Source organism: Mastigoproctus giganteus, chromosome 4 (genome assembly GCF_048544385.1).
Source record: "Mastigoproctus giganteus isolate SK-2022 chromosome 4, ASM4854438v1, whole genome shotgun sequence".
In the NCBI taxonomy this organism is placed as follows: domain Eukaryota; kingdom Metazoa; phylum Arthropoda; class Arachnida; order Uropygi; family Thelyphonidae; genus Mastigoproctus; species Mastigoproctus giganteus.
The window spans coordinates 103,771,790-103,799,385 of record NC_143578.1 but is presented as its reverse complement, the minus strand read 5'-3'; the positions used below and the strand labels follow the sequence as shown (position 1 = coordinate 103,799,385).

At 37.6% G+C, this 27,596-nt stretch overlaps 1 protein-coding gene across 1 annotated transcript in view; it reads left to right on the top strand.

Moving 5' to 3' along the window:
- LOC150086960 (KICSTOR complex protein SZT2-like) overlaps positions 1–27,596 on the top strand; it is a 1,378,951-nt gene that overhangs the window by 936,620 nt on the left and 414,735 nt on the right. Inside the window, exon 45 of the mRNA XM_090372336.1 lies at positions 5,398–5,598. Coding sequence (XP_090228462.1) covers positions 5,398–5,598 — 201 coding nt within the window. The remainder of the gene's footprint in view (positions 1–5,397; positions 5,599–27,596) is intronic.

Here is a 27,596-nt window from a genome sequence, read left to right as displayed (position 1 = left end):
TTCGTTATACAGAGAATATCTTTTTTTATTAGAAATTGTTATTTAATTAGAAAATGAAAATGAATCTACATTTATTTTTAATGTATTTTATTTCAAAAACACTTATTTAAATTACGCTTACACAATTTTCGCCAGTAAGTATCACAAATTAAAAAAAATCCGTAATTTTCGTTTGCACAGTACAATTAAAAAATGTCTGATTCTCAAAGAAAACCTCACATTTGTTCAGAGCATTAAAAACATTATCAGGAACATTTTCACAAAACTGTAGACCCATACGAACCGTTTTAAAAGCGTTAATCATTTCTTCACGAGTTGGCTTTTCTACGGGTTGTTCTGATGTGTCTTCAGCGTCATCGTTAATTTCTTCATGATCATGGTCGTGTCTAACTCTGTTCAGCAGTATTTCATCTTCATTTGGATGTTCTGTTGTAGTCAGGTCTTGATCTACATAAACATAACTATCCAATGTTATTTCATTTTCGATGTTTCCGGACGATTCTAATATTTTCCAAAAGTTTTTCAGTTGTGAAAGGGGCAGTTCTTGTTCATCCAGTTGATGTTCGACTTCTGCATTCAATGCAAATCCCGCTTTCGAAAAACAATTTTGAATAGTGTATTCAGTGACATCGTTTGTCCAAACTTTTGCCAGTTCAGAGATGCAATCTCTAAGGTTAATTGTAACTTCCAAGTTTCTATTTTCTGATAACGCATTGACAATCTTCATTATTATTCTCTTTCGATAATGAAATTTAAAATTTTTAATTATGCCTTGGTCCATTGGCTGGAGTTTTGACGTCACGTTTGGTGGTAAAAACAATAACTTCACACTTTTAAGTTTGGCAGAAATACTGGCAGGATGTGTTGGACAGTTGTCAGTTACCAACACGATTTTCCTTTTTTCTTTTGTTATACGCTTGTCTAGTTTTAATATCCAGTCTTCAAAGATATCACTGGTCATCCATGCTTTTTTATTAAAGGTGTAGTCAACTTCCAAAGATTTTGTGCCTCTAAAACATCTTGGGTTTTTTGATTTTCCGATTACTAAAAGTCTTAATTTTTCACTTCCTGTCATATTTGCTCCAACTAGCACAGTGATTCTTTCTTTGCTTTGTTTTCCGCCAAAACATTTATCATCTTTAAAAGCAAGGGTTCTATTCGGTAAACATTTAAAGAATAAACCCATTTCGTCAGCATTAAAAACATCCTTAGGTTCATATTCTTCCCAAATCTTCTTTAAGGTATTGTTCTCCAACTGTTGCAATCTTCTTCACTTACATTAACACTTTCTCCACAAATAACCTTTTCCACAATTCTGTGGCGCTTCTTAAATTTATCTAGCCACCCAGTGCTCGCATTAAATTCTGTATGTCCCAGGGACTGTGCAAATTTCAGAGCTTGTTGCTTAATTATTGGACCCGATATTGGTATATTCTTTTCACGTATCATTTGCACCCATTTTAGAACAGCTTTATCAACACCTTCATATATACACAACTTAATTCGCTTCTTGTCTGCTGCTCCTTCAATTGCATTTAAAATTGATTCTCGATTTTTTAAAATCGTAGATAAGCTGCTTGCAGGTATGCCGTATTTCTCCGCAATATCTTTTTTCTTAAAACCCTGGTCAATATCATGAAGAATCTTTACTTTATCATTAATACTTAAACATTTTCTCTTCGACATTTTTTCCCCAAATGTAAAAAATCACTGGACTGTAGCTCTTGCCGATACATACACCGCAAACTTCGCTGCGCTGGCCATATAGTGAATTGTTAGTACTGTACCGCCTACTCAATGACGTTTGCTTGCCAATTCAACAGTATCACGTGACTTTTCCTATCAATCACTTTGAAGAAATATACGACTTTCATTCATATATAAAATTTACGGTTAATGTATGCTGTATGTTACTTTTCAAAAAAAAAAAAAATACAAGAGCATATAGCCTATGTGATTGATGACAAATTGTTCTAAAAGAACTAAATAATAAAAAATTTTTTTTCATGAAAACCATCTACTAGGAGTCCAGTTAGATGAGAACGGACATATCACATAATGATTGACAGGAAGGTCACGTGGTACGGTTGAGGTGAGAAGCGAATGTCACTCAGTAGGCGTTCGTTACTAAAAATCGACTATGGCATCATTCTATGTATTGCCGCCGCAGCACGCTAAAGGCTTACCGCAGCGAATTTCGTTTTCCCCTGAGCCAACATCAATTTACAAATCTATCCTATTTATTGTAAAGTTTATGACCACTTTAAAGAAAACCCATTTGGTTTTATAACTGTAACAAAAATGAAACAAAGACCTTCCTACGGGCGTCAATGACCACAAGTATTCACTAAAAGAATGATTAATTCCAGATGCTAATGCGTAATTTCGGAGGGAAGGAGGTCGTATATTTTTAAAAATTCGTTATAGAGAGACTAACACTTCGCTATATGGGGTTAATTTTACATGTAATTTTGTTTCAAGGTGCAATGTTTTGCGAAAAAATTCGTAATATAGAGAAATTCGTTAAATAGAAGTTCGTAATAGAGAAGTTCCACTGTATATATATAACTAACAATTTGATGAGGTAACCTTTTTAAAGGTTACCAGAATTTATCTTTGTTGATATTTTAATCTTTTCTTGGCACAGTGTAACCATAGTCGTTTTTGCGCCAATAAAATCAAAATCCAAATCAAATCAAATCAATACTCTTATCCTAGTTCCTGTCATCATTCAGTTTAACTTTTCCAAAGCCTCATTAAAGATTCACTCAGATCCACACAACTACTAGTCAATCTGGCTCCAGCTGTCTTAATAAAACTCTGGATTATTTGATCTGTGTCTACCTGTGTTATTTGCGACCTTGAATCCCAGAATGTGTTTAACTTAAATTAGTACAGATTTTTCAAAAATTGATCCTCTCTGGATGTTCTGATTAAAGCAAAATTACATATGAGCATTGCATTCATGAGAAATGAGCACTTGGTAATGGTTTACATTGATATGCAGAAAGCTTTTTGATACTACCTGGCATTACAGCATAATATATTAATTTGGTACTCTTTTATTATGAGACATTCTATCACTATTACTTCAAAACTTTTTACACAGTAGAACATTTCAGTTGCTCTCTCAGAACTGCATTTTTCTGCATTTTGAGAGAGAGCACTTGAAATGTTCACTCTCGCCCTAACATTGTAGCACTTGAAAAGTCATTCTCAACTCAACTTCACAGTGTGTATATTTGAAGCTCTCGAAGTTATTACTGAAAATGCTATTATTGAATAAAAAAATCCAGATTGCTGCTTATCCAATTTGGGCATACCTTTTTGATCCAAAGCAGACGTGTATTACAGAAATAAAACCAAAGGAAACAAGCCTGCCGATCTCAAGCTACATGAGTTAAAGGAAATTGGAAAATACCTTTGAAGAATAATCAAAAACCAGATAATGCAGCCTCTCCATGGAACTCCTACTTGTCATCCTGTGACAATCACTTCTTCAAATGGAGAAATCAGTCTGAATATTAGGAAACTCCATGAAGTTCATATACAGGATAATGCACATTTGACCAAGATGTATATATATTGATGGTTCTAAAATTGGCACTGCTGTAAGTGCAGTCATCTTTCCTTCCATTTCCAGCTCTGTTTCTCTACCAGCTGAAGGAACATTTTCGTGCTGAGATATTTACAATTAAATTAGAAAATTTTACCTCACTTCTTGTACCAATTACATAACATATACAGACTACTTAGTGCATCAATTATTTATAGAGTGGCTCAGCCCTGCATCTTGTTTTGAAGAAAATTCACCCTCAACTGATACAAATTTAGGAAAACAAGTTAATTGTTGATTTTTGCTGGATTCTTGCTCACATTGGAATATTAGGGAATGAACACACACAGATGGAGCAGCCAACGCTCCAACTAACGCAGACCTAGCTCATATTGCTGTATCATTTCATTACTATTGCATGATTTCCCCAATGGATAGTATAATAGCAAAGTCAGTCGGTTGACTAATAAACTGATGCTAATAAAACATGAACCACAATTGTAGAGCTCGTGTTCCCATACAAATAGATGGGAACTCATCCTTGTGGATGACTTCTCATCTTTTTGACTACATGGTAGACACACACACACACACACACACACACACACCTTACTCATCTATTCTTACTAATTAGAGATGGTTCTTCTTAATGTCCTCCACTGCTTTACCATGCTCACAGTGAAACACATACTTGTCGATTGCCCTCATAATCAACAGGATAGACAATTTTCTTTCTCTTCCCATCATAGCTGCAGGAACCCCTGACATTAAAGTGTGTCACTGGAGTTAATGTCAATCTGTTTGAAATATTCACATATTCAAAACAAATCCATTTTTACAAATTAGGTTGTGTGAAACTGTTACTGACAATTATAATTAACTCCTATAATCTATAGCAGCAGCTCCCAAACTGTTCACCACAGCTCCCTAGGACCCCACAGCAAACTCACAAAGGCACCGCGGGATATTTTAAATTATCAAGGTGAACTAGACATCTGTCGGACACTGTGCGAACTACTAGCTCGAGGTAGTTCACAGTTTCAACATTACTTATTAAGTTGTTTGGACCTAACTACTTAATAAACGGAACTGTGAGGTATTTCTTTTGGCCTAGGGGCACTGTGAAAAATTACTGAGACAAAGGGTGCCGTGAACCAAGAAAGTTTGGGAACCTCTGCTTTATAGGGTACACTGATAAGCACTATATGGCCAAAGCTGCTCTTGTGCCAATTAAACTTTCAATTCAGTACCCAATATCTCTAAAAATTCTCAACTCTATCCAGAAGCGAGTAACTGCTGTTGCAAGCATGCAGTAGAAACTGAACATCTATGTGAATAATAACTGAACTGAACATTTTCTACATGTGTATTTCTCACATACTTCAAACAGTGCCCTGGATTGCATTGGTCTCATCTACCATTTGTAATTCCATTGCTTTCTTCAAAAGCAGTTCAATATATTTTTAAGCTAGTATAACCTATAAATGCCCTGATCTACCTTATTCTTCTTTTCTTCATTATTTCTTTTACTTTGGTTAGTTTTTCTCCATATATTTCCTGGAAATACTACCTACAGAAATTATTGTTTAATATTAACAAGTACCTTTTAGTTTCTAAATCCTCAAGCCATCATCAAGCCAAGCACATTAAAGTAGGTATTAAAGTTTTTAATATCTACTTTAATTAAAGTAAGTATTAAAAGTATTTCTTTAAGTTATGAACAGTTTGTGCATTATAAAAATGACTTTCATTATAATCTATAGTAAATTCTTAAGGAATTATGTACTCTGTGCATGTTTTCATTTGAATATTTTTCATTTGCTATTGTTCAATTTTTGTAGGTCCTATTGCTCTAGTACGATTTCAGATATGGTGTGTTGGAAAAGTAGATATGGAACAACTAACAAATAAATTGAAAAATTCTGTTTCTCACTCATTATGGGACCATTTAATGGAATATCATCTTCTCACTGCACCTTTAACTGATACAGTGATTGATGAAGAGGCTTCTTGTACAAGTGAACCTTCAACACCTATCAGAGGTACTGTGTGTGATAGATAAAAAAGAGAAATAAATTTACTCTTTAATAAATAAAACGTATGGAAACTTTTTCTTTTCTGAAAGTTTCTCAACTATTTAAAACAGTGTTAAGCATTTATATAATGGTTCAAGCAGTAATTTCAGAGTTATAATTACAAAATTATGATCAAAGGATTTTCACAGATTACTATTTAAATATTAGAGCTATATTACTTTGTCACTCTGATATAGTCTCAAAGTTTATTGTCCTTAGTGTCATTATTTCCTCAGTGACAGTTCAGAAATAGGGACGATACTAAAACTTTGCTCCAAGGAAAATTTTATAGAAGTTACACACACAAAATTTAAGTTTTATATAAAATAAATATAATATATCTTGTAATGCAAAAAGACATGCTCATTCTCAGATTGTGAAGCCCCTAGGTGCCAAGCATTTAAATGCATAGAAGACGGCCATGCAGCCTTCTATGCTTTTGTTGGAAAGCAAATGGTTGTGCGGCTTATCCTTATTAAGAATGGTTTGAGCAGGCTTAATGCTGATGGGATACTTCCGCTTGTTCAGATTAAGAACCTGAGGCAGCATAGATTCAAATTGAGGAAAGACAGGTGTAGAATAGATGTGCAGAAGTTGCCTTTACCGAATGGTAGTTGATTGCTGGAACAGACTTCCATCTGTTGTTTTCGAAGTTGAGAGCCTAAATAAATTTAAGGCTGAACTAGACAAACATTTGGAGTAACCAGATGGGTGAAATGGGAAGGTTTTTTTTTTTTTTTTTTTTTTTGACTGATGCTATATAAGCTTGCTTTCTTGCATCATCATCAGCCATTTTCAATCCACTGCAGGATGAAGGCCTCTCCAGCATCTTTCCGGTTCCTTCTGTTTTGTGCAATGGCCATCCATTTACTACCCACAAACTCATGATTTTCATCTGTCCATCTCCGTTGTCTTCCAAGTTTTCTTCTAGCTCCTCTTGGGTACCATTCTGTTATTTTCTTAGTCCATCTCTCATTATGTCTTCGAGCTATATGTCCTGCCCAAGACCATTTTAGTTCTTTAGTTTTGATAATAATGTCCTTTACTTGAGTTTGCTGCCTGATCCATACATTTCTCATCTTATCTAACAGTCTGATTCCCAATATAATTCGTTCCATTCTTCGCTGTGTAGTTCTCAGCTTCTCTTCCATTCTTTTGGTGAGTTGCCCAAGTTTCATTTCCATAAGTCATGGTGGGTAGTATACATTCGTTCATTATTTTACATTTCAGACAAATTGGAATATTTCCCCTCGGTATGTGACTATATTTCCTGAATGCTATCTATCCAAAATTTATTCTTCTCTTGACTTAGCCATTTATCATTATTACAGCTGATGACTTGTCCCAGATAAGTATATGACTCCACCTTTTCAATTACTGCTGCTTCAATCATTATATCCCTTTTCTATGGCATACTTGTTCATCATTACTTTTGTTTTAGCCATATTCATCTTTAGTCCAAAATCCTTACTAACTCTGCATAACTGATTAAGATTTTCCTCTAATTCTTTGGGATTGTGGCTTATGACTACAATGTCATCTGCAAAACGTAAATGGTTTAGGTACTCTCCATTCACATTGACTCCTTTCTGCGACCAGTCTAATCTTCTGAAAGCTTCCTCAAGGGCAGCAGTAAACTTCGGAGATATTGTGTCGCCTTGGCAAACTCCTTTCTCGATTTTAAATTTGCTACTGTCTTTGACTAGCCTAATAAAGGAAGTAGCGTTCTCATATATTTTCTTCAAAATCATAATATATGGGGTATCAATGCCTTGTATTTCCAGTGCCCAAAACATTGCCTTATGCTGTATGGAGTCAAATGCCTTTTCATAATCCACAAATGCCAGGCATAATGGTGTTTTATATTCGTTTGCTTTCTCCATTAGCTGTGACATTATGTGAAGGTGATCCATAGTTGAGAATCCTGTTCTAAAGCCAGCTTGCTCTATCGGTTGATTCTCATCAAGTATTCTTTCTAATCTGTTAGTAATGACCCTTGTGAACAATTTGTAGATGTGGGATAACAAGCTAATTGGTCTATAATTTCCAATTTCTGATTTATCTCCTTTCTTATGCAGCAAAACTATGATTCTATTATTCCACTCCTTAGGCATCACACCTTTTCTAGTGAATTTTGGGAAGAGTCTTGCCAGTTTTGTGCCATGTCTCTTCCTCCCAATTTTGACAACTTTATAACTTCATCTTCCCCCAGGGCTTTCTTAATCTTCATTGCATGTTCTACCTCATCAAGAAGGATGGCGGGTATGTCATAAGTATTACTAATTTTCCATCTATCTTCCCCACTGCTGGCATCATTCCCTCACTCCTTGTATAATTCTCTTTAGTAGTCTTCTGCTATTTGAATTATGCCTTCTCTGCTATTTATAAGTACACCATCACTATTCTTCAGTTTCAGTATCATTTGTCTTTCTGTATTACTGCTGATGGCTGCTGATTTAAGTCCTTCGTTTTCCCTTAATGCTCGTTCTACTTTTCTTGTGTTAAATCTTCTTATGTCCTCTCTGAGTCTCTTTCTATTGGCTTTGCATAATTCAGTATACTCAATTTTCTCCTTGTCAGTGTTTATCTTGCTCTTCATTTGTCATCTTCAGTTCATCATGACAAGTGTTTCTTGACTAATTTTTTCTTCTTTGGATTTCTTTTTACCTATCGGTTTCTTGGGCTTTATCACTTTCAGAAAGTTGTAATATTCCTCGTCGATATCGTGGTCCTGAGCCATCTGCAGAAGCTCAAACTTGTTCTTAAGTTTCAGTGCATATTGCTTTTTCTCCTCTTCTGTTATCTCAAAGACCTTTTTATTATTTACTCGTGTCAGTTTTTTTCCTTTCTTTTCTTACATCTATATCAAGTTGTACATCTATATCAATTTTGCATCATATGCCTCAATTAATGCTAATGATAATACTAATTTGGTTTATTCAAAATGTGGTGTATTTCAAAGTTGCTACATTTCCCTGATTAAAGATAGAGTTTTATATGAATGCCTTTTAGTATAGTTAATTGAAACGTCCATTAAAATTCATAGTTGAATTGTCCTCTATGACTTTTGAATAGTTTGTCTAATTCAAAAAGATTGTCAAAAAACCTTAGATGCTGCTCATCTTCTTTTAAAGTCACTGCATGTACACATTCAATATGAGAGAGAAAAAATAACTACAGTCAAATGTCATAACAAAATTGACTGGAACTGTAAAGAAAAAAATTTAAGCCAATGCATGTACATGCTCAGTATGAAAGAGAATAACAGTGGTTGTGCATTACAAAAAAAAATATTTTCCCAAAGCAGGATAAAAAAAAAAAAATTAGCTATTCAGATATGTGAAATTAGCTATTCAGATATTCAGATTCTTACATATAATAACAAAAATCCCCATTTCATTTTTGCCATCACATATTAATCATGCAATTCAGTATAAAGAGTAAATTAAAACAAGAACTATGCTATTTATTGTTTATAATTGTATTATTATACTCCTTACCTGCTAAACAAAGAGTGTTCATAATTTTGGATATTTGTGATGTTATTTGCTGTTTAACATGAAGAAAGGCTATACTCCTCTCTTTTTAGCACTGCCATTTAATGAGCTTTGCAACTTAATGCAGGCATCATTAAATCTATTTGATTATGATTCCATAAAATACATTGGTTGTTTGTAATTAAATTATTTTTTGTGCACCCAAATTAATTTGCTATTTTATGGAAGAGATTATCCATGAAATCTGCTTCAGAAGCTCTTCTGTTTCAGTACTATTTTGGGTTAATCAATTTTGTGCAAGTCAGTTCATTATGAAGCAGTTCAGTTCATGACAATTTGCTGTATGTGGCAGTTTGTTGAAAGACAGTTTGTGGCTACTACAATTTGGTGAGTATGATAATACAGTGAATTCTCTGCAAGAAGTTGGCATATGACAAAGCAAGACCAAAAATGCAAACTCTTAATATGACATATTGTAAATCGTTAATTTACCGATCATAGTATAGGTCATATTTTTTGATAGACACAATAACCACCTTCTTTGTTTAATGCAAATTTTACTTTTTTTTAAGGAGATCCTGTAAAAAAGTATTACGGACAGGTTAAATTGGGAAACAGTTACTTTCCTGTCAATTTCTTTGCTTTCACTTCTGTAGATTGTGTTTTTAGGATATTCGTTTGGAAGTCAGTTGTTTTGGAGACCAAAAAGTAGAGATCATTAATGGATGTCAGCTGATAATGTGCATCTTCTACGTTCCTTTTACAGGGGGGGGGGGGAAGTTGGTGAATAAGTATCCCTGGGCATTGTTGTGCAGGGGGGGGGACTCGTAAATTTTGGAGTCCATTCCCTCTAGGGAAAAGTAGTCTGGCCCAGTGAGGCATTTTCCGCAGAGCCCGTAGCAACTCTCGACAATGTGATTAAGGTTAATAAACAAAAATATCTAATGGGCTATTTACTTTCACATCAAACAGCTGACACCATGAGACATTTATATATAATGGCTATAAACTGTTATGTAGTGTATTGTAAATTTGCTTGATAAAAAGCTGAAGTTATACAAGAATGGGGAGGTAAACCATGCACCCACCTACCATAATTCGTCTCACAATAATAATAATTCAGTGCGGCACTCCTGGGCCCCAACACAGAGCAGGCCCCCAAAAGCATTTCTTAAATCTTAAAACAGCTAAACAAAAGAAAGAGCAGAATCTCAAACCAACCATTCATCTAGCCCCTCGACATGGACATATGTACATGGTGAGGGAACCTCCAGTGATGCTGCTGGTCCTCTAGATTAGCATCACAGGGGTGTAGTGCTCACAGGCTAGGTTCCAGGTTAACATCATAGGAATCTGGTATGTTTGCCATGTGCTGTGACCTGTGGAAACTCAGAAAAGGGGATCGTGGTGGTTGAGGGGGGGGGGGCCCAGCTTCAGCACACTAGTTTGGCTACTGCTTCAACAAGATGGGTGCTCCTGGATAGCTCAGCCACAATCAAATAGCTAGTGGGTTTCCTGCAAGGGCCAACCATATCAATACCATGTCCCTACTCACATGGTCCAAGGAACAGGATTCAGGCTGGAGGCAATGTTGATATAGTAATAATTTATATTCGTAATATTTCTCAGTAGCCCTGGCATTTCACTTCTGGACGCATTTATTGATTACCAGGTATTGGGCACCCCCATTTGGGCCCTGTGGTGAGTGGGAAGCAAAACAAAGAAATAAAACAGGTGCTGAACAAAAACACCATCCCTATCAGAAAAATTAGAAAATTAGGTGTTGATTCACTTCGATAGAGTCACTTCGGCAAAGAGACAAAGAACTGAAGAAATATCAGGTTCAACACCTCAGTTCCTGATAATTCATTCTACTAGTGAGAAACCTTTATGAAAAATGTTACCCCTTCTTTATCCAGAAGGGTTTGGAAGGATTAGCAGGCAATCCTAAATTGGTGAAATGGCTTTGCTCAGGAGTCATCCTTGTAGAAACAAAAAGTAACAAACATTTAGAACAGATCCTCCAAGCCCCATGTATGGGAGGGAATGCCAATCACAGCCTCCCCCTCCCATAGGACACTGAATTTATACCATTGTGTCATTGGAGAATGGGGTCTGGTTTAAGTCTCTGAAGAGGAGATCTGTTCTAAATTAAAACCCCAAAAGTGACAGCTGCCAAAATGAATATTCATGCATAGGGATGGGAAAATTGTTCTCACTAGAAATATCATCCTGACGTTTAATTAACCACCATCTCCTAATGAGATCAAAGTTGGCTATATTAACTGTTCATTGCATCCATATGTTCCAAATCTTTAAGATGCTTTAAGTGCCAGAAATATGGAGAAATGCAAGTGACCTGTTGTGGAGCCCATCCTTATACTCGATGTGCAACCAAACACCATGAAACTACATCATGTTTGGCTATAAAAGCCACCTGATTAACTGCCAAAGAGAATACCTACGTAACACTGGTCAAAACAAAATGTTTTGAAAACAAAAATACCCAATCTTGACTAATTTCATGCTGCTGAACATAAAAATCACATTAAAATTTGTTGATTGGCTCTTGTTTTTCAATTACAGTTAGGATCTCATATTAGCGAGTTACTCTAGATCAGGGATGGTTAACCCATGGCATGCATGCCAAAAAGGGGATGACAATGAAGAAAAAGCGGACAGTGACTTACCCAATTATACCATTTGTCGTCCCATGCGTCATGGTGAAGTACTACCTATTCTTGAACCACCGAACCATTTTTGTGTACACTCTGATGAAGATGAAGACACTGATGAACATCAACTTGATATACATAAAGAAGTACAGTAGCAGTCTATGTCAAGAGTTGCACCATCAAGGATCTCGAACTGCCGAAGAATAAGGCACAGCTTTTGGCCTCAAAGCTACAACAGCGGAATCTTCTAGATCATTCTGCAAAAGTGACAACATTTCATACTCGTAATAAAGACTAATAAATTCTGTCAAACAGAAGGCGAACTCACTGTTTGTTAGGATGTTGATGGTCTAATGGCAGCAATGAACATGAGACATGTTCCCAAAGAACAGCAACTATTTATAGATGCTTCTAACGTTAGCCTTAAGGCTATGTTATGACACAATGGAAGTATGCTGCCTCCAATACCACTTGTGTATGCCATCCACAAAAAAGAAACATATACAAACATGAGAACATCCTCTTAGGTGTACACTATTAGAAGTATAAGTGGCAGATATGTGGTGATTTTAAAGGTAATTGCCATTTTATTAGGACTAGAAAAGGGTTACACTAAGTATTGTTACCTCTCTGTGAGTGGGATAATCATGCCAAGGAGAAGAGGAGTTGGCCTTAACAAAAATCATTAACATCTGGAATGAAGAATGTAGCATTTGAACCTCTGGTAGATCCAAATAAAGTTTTGCTTCCACCACAATCTAATCTAAGCTAATCTCCACATCAAACTAGGACTCGTGAAAAATTTCATGAAGGCTTTGGAAGTGAACTGTCCTACATTCACATACTTGCAGGAGAAATTCCCAAGACTTAGTATAGAGAAAATTAAGGCAGGCATTTTCATTGGCCCATAAATAAGGCAACTTTTCAAAGGCAAACAGTTTGGATGTGTCTTTAGCGATAGCGAGAAATCAGCTTGTGGAAGATCTCATTACTTCTTACTAAAAACGGGGGTGCAACATGTAATTGAAGATGCACTTCTTGCACTCACACCTGGATTTCTTTCTGCCAAATTGTGGTGCCGTCAGCAACAAACATGGAGAGTGCTTCCATCGAGACATCGCAGCAATGGAACAAATATACAAAAGCAAATAGAGTGCCGCCATGTTAGACAATTATTGGTGGATGATGAAAAGGAATGCTCCCGAAGCTGAATACAAGCAAAAGGTGAAAAGGTCCCATGTTTGATACAAATATGTTCCTATCTACATCTTACTGCCATATAAATGAAGAAAAGTAGTCTTGTAATAAATATACAAGACTACTTTTTTTCAAAAAGAGCTAATCTGCCATTTTAAACACTATTTCCATGTTTATCACTCCAAAATCTATAAAGTAAATTTACTTTCATGACCATAACAAGATATAACCCAAAATTTGTTGTTCAATGTAATCATGAGTATGCCAGAGATGGAAGGAAAAAAAAGAAATACAGACTTAGGACAGAGCTGAACATACCATATCAGGAGGTAAGAAAAGTGTCAAAACTATAAATACAAACAAACCTGAATATGCTGAAAAGGTAGTAGGAAGATTTTCCATCAGAACTGAGACAGAAATGACCATCCCACCAAAATATTCATTCATTCTCATCACCTACTAAGCTCACAAAAACCCACACAGAGGGATCAGTTATCTGCGATTCCTATATCTATAACTCCTAATGCTCCAGCAATAACAAAAGAAAGTGCTAGTAATAGCAATAATATTTGCCATATAGTGCAAGGAAGCCACAGGCTTTTGCTGCACTGGTTTAAAAAAAAAAAAAAAACCCAAGTAGATAAAAAAAATATAAATTATATGCTTCCCTCCTCACACAGCTTAATATCAAGTTGACCTTTGAATTTATTCAAACTGTCAGTCTCAACTACCTGTGAGGGCAACTTGTTCCAGTAATCAATGACTCGCTGGCTAAAAGAAAACTTCCTACAATCAAATCTAAACCTCAACCCCTGTAATTTGAATTTATAACCCTAATTCTGGAATTCTCTATAACAGTGAAAATTCCACCTTCATTCATTTTATTCATTCTTCTCAGAGCCATATAAACCTAAATCAGATTACCTCTGAAGTGCCTGGCTGCCAATCTCTATAGCCCACATGATGGGAGTCTTTCCTTGTACGGCCATCCTTCTGCCATTCTCACCACTTGTGTTGCCTATCTTTGGACCCTTTCAAGAAGCTCAGTGTCCTTTTTTCAGATGAGGTCTCATACTTGAACATAACATTCCAATTGTGGTCTTCCAATTGCTTTATACAGTAAAATCTACAGGATAACATTCGACAGATCATTGATAGGACACCATAAGCTTTCCTGAATTTCTATTTACACTGTTAGGAAAACTTCATATCTGCCCATATACCTTTACCTCCGAGATACCTTTACCCCTCGACGGTTTTTAATTGAACCCCTCAGAGTGTATAATTTTTTTGTGGGTTGCTATTCCCCAAGTGTAAGACCTAGCATTTAGCAGCATTAAAGCATAGCTGTCACTTCCCTGACCATCTTTGAAGTCTATTCATCCTGGAGCACTGCTTGGCACTGATCATTAATGACTCTGCCAACTGTCAGATGAACTAATGAGGCATATGGCAGAGAAGAAAAATGCATGGGATACTTACAAATTAACACATGACACAGAAGCCTATGATAGATACAAGTTGATATGCAACCAAGTTACAAAGGAGGTTAGGCAGGCGAAGGCAGATTACGAGAAATCCTTGGCAAGGGATGCAAAGAAAAACAGCAAAGAGTTCTTTACTTATGTAAACTCTAGAAGGAAGGGGATGAATCAGATTGGTCCACTTGATATTGATGGGTCAACTGTTGATGATCCTGCTCAGGTAGCTAACAAACTAAATGAATATTTTGCATTGACATTCACACATGAGGAGTTATTCAGCAAGGGGAATGCCAGAGGTGTATTCAACTCTAGCAGTAAGCTACAGAATCTTGAAATAACTGGGAGTAAAGTGGAGGAGAAACTGTTGAAGATAAACACAAGAAAGGCACCCGGGGTGGATGGGATCTATCCAGTTATATTAAAGGAGGCAGCAAAGGAAGTAAGCAAACCCTTAGCCATAATTATGAGAGCTTCCTTGGACTCAGGGGAGGTACCCATAGACTGGAAATGTGCAAATGTGACCCCAATTCACAAAGGAGGATCAAAGGCTGACACAAGTAATTATAGACCTGTGAGCTTAACTTCTGTTCCAGGAAAATTAATGGAGGCACTGGTTAAAGAAGCACTGCAGGATCATTTAGACAAGACTCCAGTTATAGCTCAGACACAGCATGGTTTTGTTAAGGGGAAGTCTTGCCTGACCAACTTGATTGGATACTATGATGCAGTCACAAAAGAACTGGATGCAGGGAATAACTTTGATATTATATACTTGGATCTTAGAAAGGCTTTTGATACTGTTGCACATGGAAGACTGCTACACAAATTGGAGCAGTGTGACATTGGAGGCAAATTGCTGCTATGGATAAAGGGGTGGTTGAGGGGGAGAAGACAGAGAGTGGTAATCAATGGACACTGCTCATCGTGGACTAATGTTATTAGTGGAGTCCCTCAGGGCTCAGTGTTGGGTCCATTATTGTTTTCTGTATTTATAAATGATATTGATGATGGTATATCAAGCTTAATGTCCAAGTTTGCAGACGATACAAAGGTTGGCAGGGTTGTGAAGGACACTACTGACACTATGCTGCTGCAACAGGATCTGGAAAGGTTGAGCAGATGGGCGGAGAGGTGGCAAATGAAGTTTAACATTGACAAATGTAAAGTACTACACATGGGAAACAGCAACCCCAGAGCAACGTATCAACTCTGTGGTACTACACTAACAGTGGTAGAGAATGAAAGGGACTTGGGGGTGGTTGTGCAGGCAGATATGAAGTTCTCTGAGCAGTGCAGACGGGCTGCAAGAGTAGCTCATGGAGTATTGTCAATGATATACAGGAATTTTTCCAGCAGGGATAAGGAGGTGATTATTCCATTGTATAAGGCGATGGTCAGGCCACACCTAGAGTACTGTATACAGGTCTGGAGGTCTCATTTCAAGAAAGATGTAGAGCTGCTGGAACGAGTACAGAGAAGGGCAACAAGATTAGTGAATGGAACAAAGGGGTGCTCTTACGAAGAAAGGCTTAAGTTTTGCAAATTACAGTGTCTGGAGACTAGGCACCAGCGAGGTGATCTGATAGAGGTGTATAAAGCCTTGAATGGTTTAAGCATGCTCAATGCTGATGGGATTCTTCCTCTAGCTCAGAAAAATCACCTGAGAGGGCATAAATTCAAATTGAGGAAAGACAGATGTAGGATAGACGTGCGGAAATTTGCCTTTAGCCAGCGGGTGTTTGGTTGGTGGAACAGACTTCCATCCCTTGTGGTGGAGGTTGATAGCCTAAATAAGTTTAAGGCTCAGCTGGACAGGTATTTTGAACGAACAGAGGGGTGAAGTGGAAGTGGGTTTTTTTTTTTTTTTTTTTTTTCCTTTGGCTGATGCTGCATAAGCTTGCTTTCTTGCATCAAATGCCTCTACTAATGCTAAATGCTAAATGTCATCTGAAAATTTTGACATGACACCTTCTATCCCTTCGTCGACACCATTTATGAAAATGTGAAAAACAGTAGTCCAATAACTGAGCCTTGAGGGACCCCATGCCTGACATTACACCAATCTGAAGAATATCCATTAATCATAACCCTCTGTCTTCTACCCTGTAGCCACCCAGCAATCCTTCTTATTATCTAACCAGTAACTCCAACCTGTTCAAGCTTATACACCTCTCACGAGTGACCGAGTCAGATGTTTTGCTAAAATCCAAATAAACTATGTTGAAATTATTCCCTAAATCCAGCTCATGAGTAACTGTGTCAAAATAGTCTACTAAGTTAGTTAAGCATGATTTCTCCTTAAAGAGCCATGTTGTCTGTCCTTCAAAATGTATTCACAATGCATTGGCATATCTCCAGTCCAAAGGAATCTCCCCTGAGTCAAAAGATGCCCTCATAATTAACTTCAGTGGTTCAGTATACTCCCTCGCACTCTCCCTCAAAACTACAAGGTATGTGTCATTAATTCCTAGAACCTTACTTGCCTTTATGCTCAAAAGTTTTACTAAAAAACAATCATCCGTAAGTATCTCCCTCGTAATAAAAAAATGGATATCAAGGTGAAGTAGGTACTGATGAAATAGTCTTGGAACCCTGAAGAGGAGAAATGGACATAGGAGAGTGTCTATACTTCCCCAAAAGAGATAAATCCTGTATTTTGGCAGAATCTACAAAAATTCCACTGTAGGAATTTAGCAATTATTTTGGCTTGGTGAGTCCATCAGATGGCTTCCAAAGTGCTGAAGGCTTACTTTTCTCAGTCTTGGATTTATCTCTTTTGGGGAAGTATAGACACTCTCCTATGTCCATTTCTCCTCTTCAGGGTTCCAAGACTATTTCATCAGTACCTACTTCACCTTGATATCCATGTTTTTATTACGAGGGAGATACTTACAGATGATTGCTTTTTTAGTAAAACTTTTGACATCAAGGCACTCCTGCAAAAGCATGATGACCCCACCATGCATAACATCGCTATCCTTGTAGGCAGCCAGACCCATTTCAGCCTTCGCTAATGATGACCAGCATAAATGCCATAGCATTTCACCTTACAGTGGGGGTTTTTATTAACAGTCTGCTCTATTTATTTGCTAACTGGGAACAACATCTGAAGAAAGACCTTGATGATCATATATTCCCCCCTTTCTTATTTCTTGGGACTTTGATGGACTTAATACCCTGTGGTGTAGTGCTGACATTAATGGGAGAAGATGAATGATAAAGCAGATGCTCACTGATAATAACCTTTCCTTTCTAAATGTGGGAAATTAATACCTTCTTCCACTTGCCTACCCACCATACATTTTCTGCCATTGATCTTTCTATCTGCTTCCCTTCTTTCCTCCCTTCACTTACTGGAGGCAAAGGATAATCTTGTGTGGAAATGATCATTTCTCTGTGATAACCACCCTAATTGGTGGGAAATTTTCTTCCTTCTTTACCATAGTGAAAATTTGATCAGGCTGACTTGATTGAAATGTCTTTCAACAACTGGCAGAGTTTATTACAGTCAGTCAGGAGCCTATCACTGATGCCGTAATGTACATCATAGAAAATATTGTTCATACAGCTGCAACTGCCATTTAAAAAGCATCTAACCAGTTTCTACCTTTTTCCAAACCATGGTGAATTTTTTTTTTTTTTTTTCGCTGCTGTGCATTGCACAATGCCCAGCAGCAAAAAAAAGTCTCAAAACAAGGCTTGGGGGATATGCTTTGGCTTGTGTTTAATAGATTTGCTGGGTATATCCCCCATCTACTAAACACAAGCCAAAGCACACTACATCAGTATTAGTAATGGCCGCATGGTGCAAGAAAGCCTATGGTTTATGCTGCACTGGCCAAAAAAAAAAAAAAAAAAAAAAATGATAAAAAAAAAAATAAATAAATAATAATAATTAGTAAAAGAAAAAGAAATTAAACCTATCATCCTATGCTCTTCCCTGACCCGAAGGTACTATCCAGATGACCTTTGAATTTCCCCAAACTGTCAGCCTCTACCATCCATGTAGGCAACTTATTCCTGTAATTTATAACTCGCTGGCTAAAATAAAACTTCCTGCATTCCAATCTAAACATTTCCCCCCCCCCCCCCGTAACTTGAATTTATGTCCCCTAGTTCTAGCATCATTTATAACCTTGAAAATTTCATCCTCGTTCATTTTACCGATGCCTCTCAGAGCCTTAAACACCTCAATCAAATCTCCTCTAAGGTGTCTAGTTTCCAAACTCTGCAACCCACATATTCAAAGTCTTTCTTCTTAAGGACAACCTTTTGCCGATCTCACCAGGCGAGTTACTCGTCTTTGCACCCTTTCAAGAAGCTCAATGTCTTTCTTTAGGTGCGGTCTCCATACTTAAACACAGTATTCCAAGTGTGGTCTAACAAAAGCCTTATATAATGGGATTATCACTTCCCTATCTCTACTTGCAAAAGCTCGATAGATCATCGATAGGATGCCATGTTTTTTTATGGCGGAAAATGTTCACGGCGCTTTAAAATTTACATTTTTTTAGGTTTCATTTTATATTAAATCAGCGACCGTGAATACGCGAAACCGCGAATACAGATACCGCGAATAGCGGGGGTTTACTGTATTCCAAGTGTGGTCTAACATAAGCCTTATATAATGGGATTATCACGTCCCTATCTCTACTTGCAAAAGTTCGATAGATCATCGATAGGACACCATGGGCCTTCCTTGCAACCAGTTTACAATGCTCAGAGAATTTCATGTCTGACCGTATCGTAACACCCAAGTCCCTTTCCTCCAGTACTGTGTTTAGTTGAACTCCACCAAGTGAATAAGTTATTTTGGGATTACTGTTTTCCAGGTGTAATACCTTACAACTTTGTTGGATTAAGGCAAAGCTGCCATTTTTCTGACCATTCCTGAAGTCTATCTAGGTCTCTCTGAAGAACCTCAGCTTGACAGTGATCATTAACTACCTACCAATTTTAACATCATTTGCAAATTTAGACATCACGCCCTGTATCCCTTCATCGATGTCACTTATGAAAATTAAAAAAACAACAGTGGTCCTAATACTGATCCTTGGGGAATCCCACTTACATCAACCCAATCTGAGGAATAGACATTTATCACAACCCTCTGCTTCCTGCCCTGAAGCCATTCTGCTATCCATCTAAGGATTTTCCCAGTGATTCCAACCTGTTCCAGCTTATAAAGCAACCGCTCATGTGTGACTGAGTCAAAAGCTTTGCTGAAATCTAAATAAACAATGTTGAAATTATTCCCTAAATCCAGCTCGTGAGTGACCCTTTCAAAATAGTGAACCAGATTTGTTAAACATGATTTTCCCTTTACAAAACCATGCTGAGTATCCTTGAGAATTTCAATTCGATCCAAATGATCCTGAATTCCACCCTTGATCATTGCCTCCATGATTTTCCCTACCACTGAAGTCAGACTGACAGGTCGATAATTTCCCACTTCACTGTTAGAGCCACCCTTATGTATGGGAGATACATTGGCACTTTTCCAATCCAAGGGAATCTCCCCAGTCTAGTGATGCTCACATAATTAGCCTCAATGGTTCAATGCACTCACTTGCCGCCTCCCTTAAGATTATAGGGTACATTCCATCAACTCCAGGAGCCTTACTGGCCTGTAGGCTCAAAAGTTTTTTCATTAAATAATCTTGCGAAATTTCAATATCATTAATTACATATTTTTCAACTTCGCTCCCACAATTTCCCATTACCACAAAAGGTTTTTCATTTGTAAATATTGATGCAAAATAACTGTTGAGTTCATCTGCAATGGCAGCTGGTGTATTTAATACTATCCCCTTTCCCTTACGTAAAGGTCCGATCTGGTTTGTCCTGCTCTTCTTGGCATTTATATATGTGAAGAATTCCTTATCCCCCCCCCCCCCCCTTTGCTCTATTTGCTAGTGATTTCTCATAAACTGCCTTTGCCTGTCGAAACTTTTCTGTGGCTCTATTACAGATCATCTTGTAGCTGTTTTAGGTTTCAGTACTTTTTATTGCTCTGTAACTTTTCCATGCCACCTTTTTCTGCTCAAGTAATGTGGCAACTTCACTATTCATCCAACTTGGAATCCTCCTCGTGGAGTATTTTTTTAATGGTATATACACATTCAAGGCATCTGTGATTAATGTTTTAAAAGCATACCACAGTTCAAATGTATTCATTCTCTGCGCGATATCTACCCAGTTAATAGAGGCCATGTAGTACCTTAAGGCATCGTAATTTACTTTTCTGAAATTAAAACCCATTCCTTTGCCTTTTACTGCTGCTACCTCTCTCATCATCATCCACTGTAGAACTCTGTGATCACTTCCTGCTACTGGTTCCTCTACTGTCAGCCCTGTTATGTCATCTGATTCATGGGTGATGATGAGGTCTAGGATATTCTTTTCTCTAGTACTTTCCCTGACATGTTGATACAAATAACAGTCATCTAGTTGATTTAAAAATTTTGTTCCCCATGTCGAGTTTCCTTCCCATTTACTCCAATCAATTAGAGGCAAATTGAAATCACCCATAATAAGACATTGACGCTTACTTGCCCATTCCATTTACATGTAGAGGCTTTCGTCATAATCTTCACAATCACCTGGTCTGTAGATTACTCCTACTCGCATTATACCTTTGTTTCCAACTATCTCACACCATACAGATTCTATACTAGCATGTGAAATGTCTGAATCCGTGAAAGCTATTGTCGCACTCAGGCTGCTTCTGATAAGAAGCATTACCCCACCACCCCTTCTATCTACCCTATCTTTCCTAAATACATTATACAAGCCGTACTGAAACTCATCATCCTCAATTTCTGGGTGGCACCACGTCTCCGTAAGCCCTGTCCGCGTTACTTGTTTTAACCAGCTGTTCGAATTCGCTCATTTTATTGATGACACTTCTAACATTACTGTATGAACAATTAAGACTTACTGTTCTTGTATATTTAACAACCCTAACACAACCCTTGAAGTTTTTTAGGCTCTCTTCCCTGGCATTAGCTACCCGCTCACTTGAAACGTTTCTGTCCCCAGAACATCTAGATAATATGTCCAGTTGGGGTAACAGATAAGAACTCTTGAGGTATGTGCAAGAGTTACTTTGACCAATATTATCAGATAAGCGCATATCCGTATTAGCCACATCCCTGGCTAACGTTTCTGTCCCCAGAACATCTAGATAATATGTCCAGTTGGGGTAACAGATAAGAACTCTTGAGGTATGTGCAAGAGTTACTTTGACCAATATTATCAGATAAGCGCATGTCCGTATTAGCCACATCCCCCCCCCCCCCAACTAGCAGTTTCCCTGAACCTTTAAGGTATTCTCAATAATACTGGCAAAAACTTTTGCACTTTGTTTAAGTGTATCCCATCTGTACAAAACAAATTCCTTCTACCTACAAGTGTGGGCCAAGCTTATAGAAATTTCCCTCCCTAAAGCCTTGCAGGTCCGTCAAGTCTTCAGTTAATCCACAAGGCTTTTAACATATAATCCCTCCTATCGTGTCTGGGCAGAATTGCAGACACATAGACATTGTGGCCTAGCTCGTGGCATTTCCCCAGCATGGTCCTGTATTTTTCCAACAAATCGTCAGATCATGTATATTTAATATCATTAGTCCCCCCCATGAATAATAATATTCTCTTTACCCCCCTTAAAATCTGACAATCTGTTGGTGACATCATTAATAGTTGCTCCCGGCAGACATGCCCTGGTTCTACTCCACCTATCCTTATTACATTTGCTATCAGAGTCAAAAGGAATCATGGATCCATTTCACATCATCTATTACCCAGTCCACCAGCGCTGAAATGAACTGCGATAAAATCCAGAGAATGAAGAGAAAATATGCATCTCACCCCTCATCAATTCTAGAGTATAATGGATGCAGTATTACAGAACTAACTGCAATAGCTAATGCTCTTGGGGAAACATTTTCTGCCATCTCTTCAACGCTTATTCCCAGTGTTTCTGGTCCTTAAATAAAAAACTGACAAAGAAGCCATCGTTTTACATGAAAGGAAAGGACGTTTACTCATATAATGGGCCATTTACCATTCACTAGTGGAAAACAGCTCTCACCCTTAAGAACACAAGCATGTTGGACCCGATGGCATTCATTACGAAATGATTAAGCACCTCATAAATCTCTGAATCACCTGCTCTTTCGATATAACAGAACCTTTATTGAAGAGCAGTTCTGAATGACTGGCTCAAGGCAACTGTTTTTTGCTTTTGCAGCCAGGGAAGGGTCCTAAAATTCTTACCAACTATTGACTTATCACTCTGACTCGCTGTTTGTGCAAAATCCTGGAGAGAATGGTGACTGCTTGCCTCGTGTGGTATTTAGAATTAAATGACCTCCTCTCCAGTATGCAGTGTGGCCTCTGAAAAGAGTAGGTCCACTCTTGACCATTTAATTAGACTGGAAATATCTATCTGTGATGCTTTCCTAAAATGAGAACATCTTGTGTCTGTGTTCTTTGACATGGAAACAATGTATGACACAACTTGGAGATTTAGCATAAAAAAGACCCATATAGCCTCAGTAATAGAGGGTTCGAATCCTGCCTCGGGCTTGGATCAAAGTACTGCAAAAACCTTGGGAAGTGCATTATGGCCACAGTAGCTGATGCACCAACAACTACCAAAAAAAAAAAAAAAATCAGTAATAGAGGTTATCTCCCTGTTTTTAGCCAATCAGTCTTTCCAAGTTCCTGTAAGATCCACCCTTTCACATCCCTTTTGCCAAGAGGGAGTCCCACGAGGATCTGTTTTAAGTGTTATGCTTTTCACCATCAAAGTAAATTCCATCACAAACAATGGTGCCCTCTATGTTGATGATTTTAGCATATTTTTTCATACATATGAGAATTGTTGAAAGACAGCTACAAGCCACTGATCACCTTTTTTCTGGGCATTGATTAATGCGTTCAAGTATCGCTACAGGAGATGGTTTGCGTACATTTTTGTTGTAAGCATAATCTTCATCCTGAAACTGAATTGAAGCTTGGACATAATGCCATTCCAGTAGTGATAGACACAAAATTCTTGAAACTCATATTTGATAAAAAGTTTTTACCTTTCTCGTAAACATCCAACAACTCCATACAAAGTGCACAAGAGGCTTGAACACCTTCCGTGTTCTCTCTTTTCGACATCTCAGGGGTGTAGACTGATGCACCTTACTACACATCTCCTGTGCACTTGTGCTATCTAAACTAGACTATGAATCCTAGGTATATGCATCATCCAGAAACAGTGTACTTTAATGGTTGGACCCTATCCATCTTCGGTCTATTCATATTGCTACTGGATTCTTCTGAACATCTCTTGTCCAGAGCATGTACACTGAAGCAAAAGAGCCACCGTTATTGCTTCGATGTAAGCAGTTGTCTCTAAAGTATGCATTAAAATTAAAATCCTTGTCAGACCATCCTATATGGACATCCATTTTTGAGCCACAACAATAAAATTTGTCCAGTGTCCATCAGACTGCCAGTCGTCCTTTTTGGTATTCATGTTCAAGCACTACTCCAAGATTTGGATATTATGATAGATAAGTTTGCCCAAATACCAAGACAAACCTCACATTCCTGCATGTGGCTTTTCCCTTAAGAACAGGGTAGAGTCTGATACTCTGTCATCTGTCTATGTACAGCTCTGTTTTGCACCCCGAGTCAAACATTCCTACTTCTGGCCTATTACTTACTACTACTAATCTAACAATAGTTCCAGAATTATGTGTAGGACCTTCTGCTCCTTTTGCAAACACTACTAAATCCCAGCAGATACTCCCTGAATGCAGCATATTCACTGTGGAGCTGCACATTATAGAGTTAGCCTTGGATCACATTAGGACCTGCCAATACCAGTGATTTATTATACGCTGAGTGATCACTGAATTATGACCACCCCTGTGGAACCTGAATGCAACCCGTTGACCACATGAGGTATGAGAATGCACAGTTAGTCGACCTACGTAGCATAGATAAAGTGCCAGTGGTTCAGTAGATAATAAAATTCCGAGCGCGATAGGTAAAAGGAAGGATTTATTGGACTTTGATAAAAGACAGATTGTGGGTGCTCGACGAGCTGATGCCTCGATTTCCCAAATGGCTGAACTGGAGGGGTATTCGAGAGCCGCCATTGTTAAAGTGTACCAGGACTGGTGTCAAAATGGTCAAACAGTGACCTGACGGCAAAACTGCAAAGGTCAACGAAAGGTTGATATTAGAGGTGAGTGCCGGGTCCTGCAACTCATACAGGTGAACAGGTGCAGCACTGTTAAAGAGTTGACTACCCAATACAACATGGGCCAACCCGGAACAATATCTGGCATGACCATTCTTCGCACGCTCGCATGTATGTGCTATACCAGCAGATGACCACTACGGCATCCTCTTCTAACCAAGGTTCATCAGTGTGAAAGACTCGTCTGGTGCAAAGAGCATGCAAGTTGAATGTTAGAAGACTGGAAGAAGGTGTGCTGGTTGGATGAGTCATGTTATTTACTCCACACCGTGGATGGTCATGTATGGATTTCACATCAACAATACAAGACTCTTCATCCATCATGCATGTTATCAAAAGTGCAGGCCAGTGGAGGTAGTCGTATGGTGTGGGGCATGTTTCACTGGCAGGAACTTGGACCACTTGTGCATGTGGAACAACATATCAGTGGTCTCCGCTATCGTCAACTGCTTGTTGACTGTGTACACCCCACTATGTTACACTTTTTCCCGAATGGCGATGGTGTCTTCCAAGATGACAATGCGCTAAGCCCTCGGGCACTTGATGTGCAAGAATGGTGTGAGGAATACAGTTCTGATTTCCAGCATATTGATTGGCCTCCGATATCAGTCCCATAGTGTCCCACTATAGAGTTAGCGTGCAATGTAGTTTAATGTGCAATGCAGGTATGGAGGTGATTGGCTACACCAATCACCTCCATACCTGCATTGCTAGCCACGTTACACACAACTTGGTTGGCCATACCTCCTAAACGCTTCTGACATCTTGTTGAATCAATGCCATGTCAGATAGCTGCTGTATTGAGGGCAAAAGTGGTCATAATTCAGTGATCACTCAGTGTATATTCCAGTTCTCTGAGTTTATTACAGGCTTTATTAATGTTGAGATACAATTCTCGTCCAGTTCTGTCTGTGGTTCAGCAGAAGGTTAATTCTCTCTATGAACATAATTTTGATATCTGCTTCTGCTGGATCCCTAGCCACATTGGGATTAGTGGAAATGATTTGGCTGATACTACAGTAAATCAGCAATTCCTTGCAATCACCATCACTCCACTAAGCAGACTTAGACAAATAATGGTAAACAAGATTCACTTGCAATGGCAGAATTTGTGGAATGGACAGACGTCAAATAAATTACATCAGATATAGCCTGTAATTTAACTATGGGCAGTCTTGTCTGCATAGGAATTGTAAACAGTAAGTTGTTCTTGCTCAGCTCTGCATAACAAGAACAACTTGGCATATTGGTTTTTGTCATATTTTGTTGCACAGTCATTTGACACATTGATTTTTGTCACATTTTGACACATTTGACTTTTTGCTGAGGGCCAGTGCCTCCTATATGTGAGTCCTGTGACACCATTTGATCGTTCAAATGTTTTGTAGTACACTGTACAGCTTTTAACAATATAGATTTTACCACTTTTAACCTTCTGATTAGGCATTATACGCTCAATCAGATTTTAACCAACAATGACGTGTCAGCTGTTTTAACTTCTTACAACATATTGATTTATATACACTTATATAAGTATAAGAGAATATAAAATACACTTATATAAGTATAAGAGTAAAAAGTGATGTACGTATAAAAAATATATACATATTTTTTATAATTTTCAAATAGATATTTACAGTATACCCAGTATAAAATAAAATATAAGTACAAATACTTATATTTATTTTGTACTTATATTTTATTTTATACTGGGTATACTGTAAATATCTATTTGAAAATTATTAAACTATGGACCCCAGTACTCCAGGCCCATTTGTCAATATTTTTTATACTTAACATTGCTTTTTACTCTTATACTTATATAACCATTTGATATGGTAACCTCTTTTAAAAGTTGCCACAATTTATTTTTAATATGCTATAACTTTGTCTTGGCCCATAATGGCCCTTGTTGCTAATCCACCAAAAAAATCAAAAACCAAACTAAACCAAACCATTCATCTAGGTCCCCAGCAGCCATTTCACCTTCTTCTTCTTGTTATCTTCAGAATGTGCCTACTTCATTTCTTAATTTTTTATTTGTATGTATTGATTACTATAAAATGTTTTGCTTGTTATTTACACACCTTACTTAATTTTCTCGTTGTATATAATAAAGGGTATTTATTTATTTCTTATCTTCAGCATAACTACCAGTCCATATTATAAGGTTATTACAATATGGACAAACAGTCATGCTGAAGATAATAAGTGCAATTCCCACTTTCCAACCTGCTTCTAAGCAGGATTATCTTGAATACTTTTATGCTATGCAAAATCAACTGATAAAAAATATATATTTTTTTTCTTTCTTTCTTTTATTTATTTATTTTTTTTTAATTTCTTTACTCCTGCTATGTAAGTGATTAAACTTTCTCTTAGTTTCCCAAACCTTTTACTTCATTGGTTTTCTTAATTTTTGATATGTGTGTGGATGAACTGAATTATCGCACACACACACACACCAAATTGTTGTAGGCAATAACTATCTTACCAAAATGTTGCACTCACCATTTGTCATACTCACAAAATTGTCATACATCTAACGTCACATACAGCAAAATGTCATGCACTAAATTGTCATTGTGTCCTGAACTGCCATACAATGAACTGTCTTACACCCAAAAATATTATTGCATGCTTCCACATTCATATTAGCAGGTTCTAACATCCTACAAATCAGGTTTTTGTTTTTTTCTCCACATGGAAACTCCATGTAGAGTTTCATTCCCATTTTCTCCAATCAATTGGAGGCAAATTAAAATCACCCATAAAAAGACATTGATGCTTACTTGCCCATTCAATTTGCATGTAGAGGCTCTCATCATAATCTTCACAATCACCTGGC